A 13,056-nucleotide genomic window follows, 5' to 3' on the forward strand; every position below is an offset into this window, starting at 1 on the left:
AGTTCCAGGCAGTTGATATGTGACCCTGGTGTTTGGAGGGTCAGGTTGTATAAGTGTGCACCCCATTCCATAAGGGAGAAGTACTGTTGTAACGGTCCTTTGCGGAACAGAGTTGAGGAAAGCCTGCCCCTGTAACAGGATGATGGTGTTGCACCACTGCAGAGAGCGGCAAGTGCAGTGGCAAATCAACACTAGATCGTCCCAATGACCCTCCGTAAAAGATCACTGTTGCGCTGGGCATTCCTGCAACGTATGGGACTCTGGCAATACAGGAGACCATCATGCCTAGGAGGCGCACGACTGCTGTGACTGTGAAGTTTTGATCTGGTTGGAAAAGAGGAAACCATGCCTGAAAAGACTGGATACTGTTAGGGTTTGTCTACCCTCTAATACCTCTGAAATGAGGATAGCCCCCAGGTAGGGTTAGAGGTGAGATGTTGTGGTGCTGAGTGCAAACCGCATTTTGTGAAGAAGGCCTATTGTGACCTGTGTATTCGCGGCTTTGCTGGCAGGTGGCACTCTTGATCAGCCAGTCATTCAGATAAGGGAATAGAAAGCTCTGACTGTGCAGGTGTGCGTCCACCACAAGGCACTTGGTAAACAATGGCAGTGAAGTAGTAACCCTGAAGGGGAGTGTAGGAAAGTAGGATCTGCTTTCATGGGTACCCCAAATTTTTGCATGGTGTCAGTATGTTTTTGACTAGTCTGACTGAGATCCTGCTATTCGGAACCCCAGTCCCTATGCTTTCTCCCTAAATTGACCATGGTAAGTACTTCTGTACATTCACAATTGTCTACTGGCGGACCCTAATAAGTCCCTTGTATATTGTACTAAGATACACCAGGGTTCTCCCATGGGTTTCAGCATGTATTGTGCCACCCATGGAAGACCACACAAACTGTGACTACAGGTCTCCCATTGCAGCCTGTGTAAACTGATGCTAGCACCACTTACAACAGATATATGTATCCTTATATTTGAGTTCACTTCACTTAACACCTATGTCACTCCTAAAACTTGCATTTCTATCCTTAAGGCAGTGTGCTGGGTTATAAGTGTGAAGGTGCCCCTGCATGAGCACGACACCCCTACAAAACCCCAAGTCAATTCTCCAGGCTTTGTAAATGCAGCTAACCATTTTGATACATATAGTGGCCATCCATCATTACGATGTGGCTAACAATGTAGTGGCTGTGCTGAACCTGGGCATGTTTAGTATCAAATATGTTGGAATCGTACCCCAACACCGTTACAGGTGTTGGATGTGTGATTTCATACACTGGGGGCTCCTCCAGGAAGCCCCCAGTACTCCCTGTAACAGCCTTTCAGGGTCTGCCAGCCAGCTAGTGCATCTGCCAACCCCAGACACGATTCTGCCCTCCTGCTGCTGAGCTGAACTCGAACAGGGGAAGGTAGAACAATAGGTATCCTGTCACAGGGAGGAGTGACCATCTCCCAGACAGGACTTAGTCTATTGGGCTGGGGGGTGGAGCCCTTGCCAGCACCACCAGACTGCTTTGAAGGGCACATTTGGTAGCCGCCTTGCATACTCCGGTTTGAGCCAATTCAGGGAGTCTTTGGCTCCAGCTCTGGCACGAAACTGGACAAAGGACATGGGAGTATCCTTCCCTCTTTCCAGCATCTCCTCTTTGAGGGACCCCTGAATCGTCCTAACCCCTTTCCTAGGGTATTTAATACCCTTTCCTAGGGTATTAAAATTACCTGTGGGTGGGACAAGATTCAGGCCTGAAACCACATCACTGTTCGACCGTCTGGACACTTGGACTTCGTTGGACTTCACCTGGAACCGAGACTGCAGCAAGGAAGACTCCTGCTACTCCTGGTCTCACTGTTCTTCAAGTCTTCTTTGTCATCTAAGTTCTTCCAGGATCTTAAACAGACCTGTGGGCATCAAGGGCACCCGAAGTAAACTCCCTTGGAGTGAGGTGTCACTCATCTGGATCTGCAGGCACCACAACAAAGCTTGACACACTCCTTTGTCTTCCATCTGTTGGGGATCCTGTATTCTGCCCCTTGATTCTGTTGGAGAGGTTTCTGTGTGCCTGACCTCTGAAGAAGACTGGGTCCTCAATGCAAATTTCTGACACAAGTCAAGAACTTTAACTTTAACTGAGGGATTTCCGTATTATGACACTGAGTAGAACACCATGAAAGCCATGAAGATCTATTGTTTCTATGTAAAACAAAAGTGGAAAGGTGTGCCTTCTTTGAGCAACCTTTCCAGGTGTCAGAGAGAAAAAAGACACTCCAGGAGGAACAAACCACTTACCACTGAGCTTCAATTGGTCTGATACCTTCTAAGAGACACCACACTGATCATAATAGATGCCTAGAAAATACACAACACAAGCTGCATTTGTCTTTTCAGAGGTTTCCATCTTAAGAAAGGCACTTGCAATGTTTACAAGATGGATGTGTAGAGGCTCATACCGACAGAAAAATGAAATAAACCTAACTTCAAGAGAAAAACTGAAGGAAACCGTGCGTGGCATCGAAGATCTTTGAGTGAAGCCAAAACATTTCTCCAGAGAAGAAAATTAATATTAAGCCTAAAAAGGCAGCTATATATTCAAATAGCCTTGCTCTATGAAGCATAAAAACAAACACGCAAACTAGCTGTGCAAGGCATAATAAACACTGTGTATTCGAAATGGAATTGACAAAATTTCTGTTTAAGTAAAAACACAAAAAACTACTGCACACTTTCTGCAGTGTTTTTCTTTGTAGGAGTTATTGCAAACACAAAAACAAAAAAATAAAAAGTTTCTTCTGTGCAAACAGTTTTTCAAGGGCAATTTACAACCACAATAAAACATTTGCAGAAAATGTGTCTTACAGAAGTTTTCTTAATTTAATTTCTACAATGTAAAATGTGTTTCAGAATCCGTGCGTAGACAAAGAAAGCACAGAGTTGATGAATTCAATGAAAATCCCATGATGGTGAAGTGATAAATCGACTGAAGAATCTATTGGCAGAATCTCCTCTGCCATTGGACTGTACAGGGAAGGAAATTCGCTAGAGGGTTCTCCACTTGATTTAACGTTTCCTCCACAAACCAGAGGATGTTCTGTTGTCCTGTACTCTAAAACGACTCTTCACAAGAAACCAGGGCCATATGTATGAAGGCAAACTGCGATCGCAAACTCTGAAATTCACAGAATTTCAGCGTTGGCGATCGCAATTTAGGCAGTGTGCAATGTAGCACACAAAAACCCACTCGCAAAATAAGGAATCGCAACATTTGCGATTCCCTGTTTTGCAAATACATTTAAGGAATCCCAAATTGCAATTCCTTAAATGCAATATAGGAAGCACCGAAGTTATGCGATTTTGGCTTAAGGAATCGCAAATTACCACCAACTTCAGGTTGGTGGTAATTTGCGATTTCTGAGAAAAATTCCCTTTTTAGCATTTTTCAAAGTGCCATTTGGCGCACATTCATGCCCTTAGGGCAGTGTTTCCCAAACTGTGGTCCGCGGACCCCCAGGGGTCCGTGGCACATTGCCAGGGGGTCCCCAGGCAGCAGTTTGAAAAGCACTGCAAAGTTCCTGGTGAAATTAGCAGTTTTCAAGCAACAATAAAAGTGTCATGAAAATGCCAGTGATTAATGTATCTGCTGGAGAGAGTTGAGACTTTTGTCCAGTGGCAGCTTTGACTTCTCTAATGTAGCACAGAGGGTTAATATGCCTACTGCAAAGAACGTGTACCATACATTTTAAAAAACAGTATTTTATGTGCATAGGTCAGTGGGTTACTGCTTTTGTTACCGAGATTCTTTTGTTACTGTGCAATTCATAAGGGACATTCGTAATCTAGCACAGTGACCTATAAACTCTCATCAAAGAGCTGCTTGCAAACTGCAAGGTACAAGTTGATAATTTATGTTTTTCCCCAGTCTATAATTATCCGCATGCTGCTAAAAAGGTTTATTTGGGTGGAAAAACTTTTTTATTGTTAAAGTCAATGCTAACCACTGTGTTAGGTTCTGAATCCCGAGTTTGTGTTTCACCAGACCAAGCACTCTTTAAAAATGCCTAGCAGTATGAATGACATGGCAATCCTACATCTTGTAGTCCCTTTTGCATTATGTAACATTTTCTATACATTAATTTTCACATGTGATTCATTGTCTCTATATGTGTGTGATGTAACTGGTCTGAGAACATTTGCCAGGGCTGCTTGGGGTTTCCAGACTGGCCCTGGCAGGAGCAGGAGCCTCGTACTGCGAAATAAAAGCAACCGTTGAAAAGTTAGTCTTGGAGATGCAGCACCAACCTTCCCATTAATGTGTTTCATTTTTTGCTATTTCTTTCAATATAAAATACTAAGGGGATATTTACAATAGAATTGGCGGAGCATGTTGTTAGCCTCCTTAGCTTAACGACATGCTCCACTTCAGAAACGCAAGGCTGCACCATATTTACAAGAATATGGTGCAGCCCTGCATTTCCCCTGCACTGATGCTACACTTAGCAGTGTAGTACCAATGCAGGCACCCTTGCACCATAGTGCAAGGGTGTCTGCGTGCGACTTCCTGCACATGAACAAATTTGAAATGCCGTTTTGTCACTTCTATGTGTGCTGCCTAATGCAGCACTCATGGAACTTACAAAATGTATATTTGTTTAAAGATTGTTTATGTGCCCGAAGTGTCACCTTCCTGAACATAAACAATCCAAAGCATTCTGCTTTTTCCATGGGAAAAAGCAGAATCGAGGAGAAATAACGCATTTCTCCTCTTTTTGCCAAGTGAAGACCAGGTTTTCCATGGTCTTAATCTTGTGCTGCCTCCTATTTACATTGTCCTTGTAAATATAGGGCAGCGTCAAAGTCAATGGGTGTTTTGGTGGAGCACCCACTGCAACTCCCACTGCCCACCCCTTTCATGCTAAGCATTGCGTGAAAGGGAGGCTTATTTACAAGGCAGCGCTAAGTCACATTAAGTGGCTTAAAGCTGCCGTATAAATATGGCAAAACCCCTATCCCCACTGGAACATCACAAAAATTGATGTTCCCATGGTGATAGTGGCTTGTAAATATGACCCTAAAACCCTTAGTAATTTGAGTATTTGTTTTGTGTGCACATGTGTGTTTATTGTTTTCGAATTATCGTTATAATGTTTTAAAATTAAATCCTACAAATTGCTTGGGGGTCCCCGGCTTCCTGGGTTGACTCAATGGGGTCCTCCGGAGTCAAGAGTTTGGGAACCACTGCCTTAGGGCATATATGTGTGCCACATGTGCACACATGCTTATTTTAGGGTGCAACAGGGTGTCCTATTGACACCCTTGCAACCTTGAAATTGCATTCCCAATTTGCGATTCTCTAATTGGGAATCGCAAATTGAGAATCTCTTCCTATTCATTCCTATGGGCCTTCTAGCCCATAGAAATGAATGGGAAGGTATTCCTTATTTGCGAATCTCAATTTGCGATTCGCGTATAAGGAATATGCAGGATTTGCAAAATATTTAGCAAATTCTACTTACATTGCATTTTGCGATTCTCTAATTGCGATTCCCTAAAGATCGCAATTTGAGAATGGCAAAACGTGTTTTTGATACATATGGCCCCAAGTGATCCACTGAGCAGCTTCAGGTTCTTTCCTGGTTATACTGACCCTTGGATGTGTCCCAGTCTTAGAGTCATGTTTGCACTTATACCTTTTGATCAGCTGCCTATTCACTGCTGTATCAATCTTCTTCGCAATATCACTGAGTGTCACGCTTTGGGCTATTATTTGACATTTAAGGTTCTTAGGGTTAAGAATTTCGGCGGGGTTTTTATTAATTTCATGGCTTTCCATTTAAGAAATATATCTTCTTTTTCGACTTCGGGGGGGGGGGGTACTCATTATCACTGAATTAGTGATTCATTTTACCTAGTATGCAAAATTGTACATTTAATCTCCAGAAGTGCCCCTAAGGGTGAGCCTGTCAATAGCTGGCCACCGAGTCCCTCGATGTCGCTATTTGTAATAATGTGCCTAGTTGTTCTTAGGTCCCTGGCAGTGGCAGTCAGTTTTTGTCCTTCAACTACAATACATTATGAACCGCTTGCGCAACGCAACACAAATAATTGATGTGGCCTTCTGTCACTGGCTCAGCTAAACTTCCTGATGAAAAATCTCAAATGCCTAAGCCAGAGACCAGATTGCAATTAGAGATTTCATGAAGGCCACATGGTTGATAATTGCTCAGAGTTCCAAGCCATGCCTGCTCCAAAAGCTACGGCATGGGCAGAAAAATATCTGCTTCTTATAATTCCCATTTTTTGCATCTGATAGGAAAGATGAATAGTGCTGAAGATGAGCAAAGTGTCCTACCTATTGCATAGAGTGGAAAGATGTCATTTAAGAATCGTGGCTCTTATCTGCCGAACTGATGGCCCAAAATGCAGAAAGACGTTTGCATCACCCTTTAGCTCACTAGGAGCTTTTAGTGTGTTAAAAACCAATAAGAATTATCAACACTAGGCAGAAAGAGTTTTGGGAATCATATGCTGGTACCTATAAATATAGACTAATTGCATAATCATGAAAAGGCCAACATGATGACTGCATAGGCTTAGTTCTAAAAGAAAGGATGCCAGAAACCAGTTTTTATTTTTTTTTAAAGTTGTCTACTGGTTCATACATTGCTTTAAACGATAGCAACCGTAAAAGTCAAAAAATAAAATAAAAAGGCGGTGGGTATGGCAGAAAGGATGGCCAACACTATTGACACCAAGCAAACGTGTAGCAAAGTTAGGCACTAGATCAGTGTGTTGTGAAATGCAATTGGTAAACCCAAATGTGCAGGTTGAAGTCAGGAGGAGTAAGGTATGCTTTAAACATGGACCAAAACAGAGCCATGCAGGACTATGTGTCCCTGGAATTGTTGGTGTGACTATGTATCCCTCGTATTACTGGACAGTTTATCTCTGTGCAGTGTGTGTAATTTCATCAGCTCGGTATCTCTTGGGAACATTAGTGAGGCTATTGAGTTTGCCTGTCCCTCTGATTTCGGACATTTCCAGGACTCTGATCTCAGTGGGATTCTCAGTATATGGTCTAGAGGATCCTGGAATGTACCTTCAATTTTGAGGCGCTCCGACACTTTTTCAGATTCTGAAAATTTCTTCAAGGATTCTGGAAATATTTGCGCAAGTTTTTCTAAGTTGATATCTTGATATCTCAGCATTTCCAGAGCACTGCAGAAACAAAAGGATAGACGTTAGATACATCTGTGTGTAAGGGGCCAGGATTCCCCAAGTTAAAGGCCTGAAATGCACGTTTATTTTAAACCTCAACTCAGAACAAACATTTGCAATGCAATCGGTCTCGCCTTTGGGACCTTATATGTATTTAGCTATGCAGCACATCAGCCTGGGTGCTGAAACATCTACTGTTCTTTAACATGGAGGGAAAGTAAGCACCAAACTGCGTGACACACTAGGTATGGGAACAAATGGAGAAATATATTGCCTTTCAGCAGGAAATGGTATAGTCTAAAGCTCTGTTTTTAATATAAAATCAAGGCCTTCGGTGGTCACATCACTGAAAATACAAGATTTAAAAAAAATATGATTGTCTACGGGTGCTCGTGGAAGACAATTTCTATGGACTGGAATCTAGAGAATGCTAAAGTGATTGTGGTATTTTACTGACCTCTGCTGGTCGTTTTCTATCAAGAAAGTTAAATAGAGGCAGTTGCCAAAAAAAGTTAAACAATTCTGGTATTTTACTGAACTCTAGAAGTCGTTTTCTATCAAGGCAGCTAAATAGAGTCAGTTGAACAAACAGAAAGCAATTTTGGTATTTTACTGACCTCTACTGGTCGTTTTCTATCGAGACAGTTAAATAGAGGCAGTTGAACAGAAAAAAAGTCGCTGAGCGGAAGCAGACAAGTTCTAGGGCTGATCTCCAGAGCCCAAATAGTACATACACATATAAGTATATACTATAGAACATACAAGAGGTCTTGAATGCTCAACCTAAAAAGGGACTTGGGAAGCAAGAGGGCACAGGAAAATAATTCTGAGTCAAATTATAATAATTGGTTACTAAAACGATTGCAACCATCCCATTGCTCTACATTTAAAACATGAAAACATGTATTTTAGGAAATGAGAACATATTAAAGAACACACAGTTCATTTTCAACAATCTTAGAATTACAGAATATTATGTTGGCCAACAATTAAATGAAAAACTGGTCGTCCAAATTCAATTAAAATTTGCAATGACAAAACAAATTCTTTAAAAAATGTGTTGTGGCCTTGCAGAGTTAAGAATAACGAAAGGCATTGGTAAAAAGAAGTCTGGCATTTTTAGAATAAAGCGCATTGGTTTAGCAACACTTGCCACCTGAACTGAATGAAGGACCAACTCTCGCTGGATCGAAGAAATGCAAGGCAAGTCTACAAACGTCATAAACAATAAAGTGCATTGGCATTAACTCCAGAGGACATCCAGCAGAGCCAATTGGACAACAGCCCCGATCGATTAGTAAAGTGCATTAGAAAAGTGCCTTGGTTTTAGTAACAGATGCTGCCAGGATAAATGAACATCTAACCCCTGCTGGACCGAGGGGATACAAGGAAAGACTGGTAGAGCGATGTACAGTGAAGTGCATTGTTTTCAACACCAGAGGGCAGTGGATCTAACAGAGCTAATTAAACATATATCAGAGCTAACTGGAGTTCCGCTCCCCGCCGGATTTATATAATGCATTGGAAAGGTGTCTTGGTTTTTAGCAACCAACTCTACCAAAGCTAAGTGGACATCTAACCGTAGCTAGATCAGTGAGATACAAGACAAGGAATACAGCATCTTGTACGATAAAATGCATCAATGTTAACGCCATAAGGCTGCATGTCTACCAGTGGTAATTAAACATCAATTTCCTGCTAGATCGATAAGCTAGAGTTAAATAACGCTGGTACAGGCGAAGAAAAATGACAGATGATTAAGACAACACAATATGTACAGTAAAATTCTTTAGTGTAACAATGGAGGGGTACGTTCTTCCAAGGTCGATTAATCACTATGAAGGACTGGGCTACTCTAAGGCCCAGCGGTGCCAGGGGACAACACCTGAAACCTTTGTGGGTTACCTGTTCCGGCGTACAAATCACAGAGACACGGGACACTTCCTTCGGCGTCAAAGATCGAGGTTTATTTACTGCAGGGAACACAGAAGTCGCTAGAAGTACAACATATGTAGGTTCTAGGAGACTGCTTCAAATTGCAACAGTGGATCGCTCCTTTTATACAGTTTTTAGTCATAGCACAACATGGCGAACAAAAGGTTACAACTCAGTTCCCACAGTAAACTTCAAAAGGGTTGCTTTCATGTATTCAGGAGCCCGGAACATAATTACAGTAGCATCGCCGGTTCCCAACTGTAAAAATACATTATCCCACCATTAAGTACATTCCATTCCGGCTGTAAACGAGTTAAGGAAAGGAGGCAGAAACAGGTGCAAGGAAGACAAAGATACACAACAGATTGAAAAAGAGTGTAGGGGGTGATATCGGAAACACGATTGCAGGATCAAAGGACTCGTGCCTAATGCATGCACGGCTGAAACAATAGACCGGCACGGCAAGATGAGCCTCGAGCAGGGCCATCTGCCTTTGCAGTGTCATCCCCCTCATCATAAAGACACCCTCAAAGGAACACGTGTCTTCCGCAAGAGCTTGGGAATCCCAGGGTCACGAAGCGGACAGTGTCCGTTCGCTGGCTACTTGAGGGCAAGAGACAAAATGGATGCCGTATCTAAAATGGAACCCGTGGGTTCAGATGAAGAAACCCACGAATAAGACGAACGGTTCAGGCCAGTGTAGCGAAAACGCGTACACCCACTAAACTCGTCATTTGCGGTTCATAGATACCAAACTCGTCCATATTCGAACGAGTCGAAAACATCACTATAATCGTCACGGAACCTCAGACGCTCCTTTTGCCCTCATGTAGGCAAGCACTAGTCGGAATCAGAATCGATCTCGATATTCATCAGATCATTCAGATGTTGCTGCAACATCATTCTATCCATCAATGCTTCCTTGGTAACAGATGGCCGTCTTATACACGTCGTAGCACAGAGGCCACATAAGGCAGGACCACACTGCACACAAACCCAACATGTGAACAGAAATGCTACAACAACCCCAATGATCATCAGAATCTTCCAACCCCACGTCGACATCAGGCCCCAAAACCACCCTAGTAGCGTCCAATCACCTACGTCCACGTGTATGGACTCGGAGATCTTATGCAACTTCGAGATGGCTTGATAGACAGTTGGAGCGTTATCAGGGATGAAAATGCAGCAACTCGAATGGATCACCTTACATACACCACCTCTATCTGCAAGAACAACGTCTAAAACCATACGGTTTTGCAACGTCATAAGCCTATCCGCCTGAAACTCTGCTGTCAGATTACCAAGAGCACTTGCAATTATATTAGCAGTCGATTCCACCACACGAGTCAACTGTCTCAGGTTCCTACTATTGATCATAGGTCCCCAAAACGGCAGGAAACCCTTAAAGAAGTCTCCCGCTTCTTGACCGGCAGTGTCCTCTTCGCTAATAATGCCTCTCACAACTCTAGTCTTGTGATAGTCCGAGGCAACTGTGAAGGTCGGTGGCAACAGATTCGCTATATAACAGGTGCCCGAGAAGTCACGGGGCAACCATGTATATGCGCGGTCGTAACATACAAAGTATGTACCCTTGGCAGTCAGAAGAACAGGGGAAGAGAGCGTTGGTAAAACATACGTTTCAGTACAAGCACTCCTCCCAAGCTGAGCTCGCGGACTTCGGCCAAGGCCTTTCAAGCAGAAATTACCGAGATGGGGCACGATCCAGATCGGAGACGAGCTTTTAAGCTGTCTATCACCCACTGACAAGCTATACTCAGCCTCACTCAGATCCTTGTATGCTCGCACCTCTTCCTCTGGAATAAGCGATGCGTGAAAAATATCCCTATCTAAGTCAGCAATCGCTCTTGCCAAAGGCTTGTGGTACGGGCCGGGACCATGATCTGCAGTGCGTGGCTCTCGATGGGGGTAGGAATCTAGTGCGCTACGAAACATAGTTTGGAATGCTCGAGCTGACCCCTGGGAGCTGTAAGGAAGAACCAAATACGGAATACCCCTATCCATGGTATGTGGCATTAACCCACACACCCAACAGTTAGTAGTATTCATCACCAACTGATGTTGATGAAGAAGCCGGACAAAGGAGTTGTTCATGAATTCCGCACGTCTAACCTGTTCGTGTTGGGGCAGAGGATGAAAGGAATGTGGAGAAACAGTGGGAATAAATTTTGGTTCAGAAGAAGAAGTAGGTAAAGCAGAAGGCAATAACGACTGTAGTCCGAAATACACTCCACCCACCAGTAACATGGAAACAGTCAGAAACAGCAGAAATACCTGAAACAGAAAGCATTTTGTTCGCACAACCCTATGTAATGTCGATCTTTGAGCTAGCATCCTCTCCACTTCCGACAACTTAGAGAATTCCATCCTCTAAAAACCGTCCGCAACGTTCTTGACGCACTTCGTTCTGAGTAGCGATTATCAATTCCCAGGAGTTCCCAGGAATCGACAAAAGTAACCGACCTAGTGTCAGGAACCTGCTAAACAGAAGGAAGTACCCGCACGGCCCTACGGTCAACCCGGATGTAAGGTTTTCTTTAATCAAACATTCAATTTTAATGCAAATCTCCTAGCTGTGGAAAAACATACGTGGAAAAGAACTCAAGAATTAATAGAGGATGCAATTGTTCATAATGTTCAAAACAACAGTAAGAGGGTAATATGAATTCAAAAAAGGGGAAAAAAAACCAAAAAGGGGTTTTGTTTATTAGTCTTTGTTATGAGAACGAAGAAAATATCTGCTTCTTCCAGGACGAGTCTGTTCTTCAAATAATTGTTCAGATTGTGAAACAGCGTCCAATCGATCAGCTGACAGTTCAAGCCTCGATTTCTCCGATGCTAATGGTTCAACAAACGTATCTGACTGCAATGAAGTGTCTCCTACAGGTTGAGCATCACTAAACGGCACAAATTTTGTTGGGGTCTCCGTTTCCGTTGCGGCAATCCCAGTCCTCACCCAAGAATCTGCTGGCAAAGGGATAGGCACTTTTTTGGTGTGGGTGGCATGCACCCAATTCTTCCTGCCCTCCAGACGAACTGCAGTCCTTGTGGCTAGGAGGACTTGGAACGGACCCACAAATCTCGGCTCCAAATTGCGTTTTCTGCCGAAGTTGCGGGTGACTACCCAGTCACCCGGTTGGAGCCAATGTCCAGGACCCTCAGTCTGTGCCGGTAGAGCTTCAAAGACCTGTTGATGAATTAACCTCAGTTTAGCAGTCAGATCATGAAGATAATCAATTAACATTGGGTACTCAAGACTATCAAAGGCCTTAGGCCTCGGGACTCCCCAAATGTTCGCAGGACGGCCGAACACAATCTCATATTGTCTAAGCCCTACTCGAGAGTGTACAGTCGCCCTGGTCGACAAGAGAGCCAGAGGCAAGGCATCAGGCCATGACAGACCAGTCGTAGCTTGTATCTTAGCAAGTTTCAATTTCAGAGTACCATTGTACCCTTCAACTAAACCCGCTGACTGGGGATGATTGGCGCTATGGAATTTTTGTCGAATTCCAGGGCACTTACACACACTCTTCATCACACTCCCCTCAAACTCACTTCCATTATCTGACCATACAATCCGTGGCATTCCATACCGAGGAAAGTATTCCTTCAGTAGGACTTTCTCTGTTGACAGGGCAGTATTATCTTTGAGAGGGTAGGCCTCGATCCATCTGGAGAACGTGCAAACCACAACTAAAACGTACTTCAGGTTATTGCATCTCTCCATATGGATGAAGTCCAGTTGGATAACCTCAAAGGGACATGAAGGAGGAGCAAAATGGCCAGGTGGAGTGGGGGTGCCTTTTCCGGGATTGTACATCATACATACCATGCAATTCTTAACTACTCTCTCAGCACACTTGCGATACCATCATTCTTCCATACA

At 43.4% G+C, this 13,056-nt stretch overlaps 1 protein-coding gene across 1 annotated transcript in view; it reads right to left on the minus strand.

Moving 5' to 3' along the window:
* Window positions 1–13,056, minus strand: part of MTO1 (mitochondrial tRNA translation optimization 1) — a 342,142-nt gene that overhangs the window by 49,127 nt on the left and 279,959 nt on the right. Inside the window, exon 11 of the mRNA XM_086932362.1 lies at window positions 7,096–7,214. Coding sequence (XP_086788488.1) covers window positions 7,096–7,214 — 119 coding nt within the window. The remainder of the gene's footprint in view (window positions 1–7,095; window positions 7,215–13,056) is intronic.

This window comes from Lissotriton vulgaris, chromosome 7, assembly GCF_964263255.1.
Source record: "Lissotriton vulgaris chromosome 7, aLisVul1.2, whole genome shotgun sequence".
NCBI classification, from domain to species: domain Eukaryota; kingdom Metazoa; phylum Chordata; class Amphibia; order Caudata; family Salamandridae; genus Lissotriton; species Lissotriton vulgaris.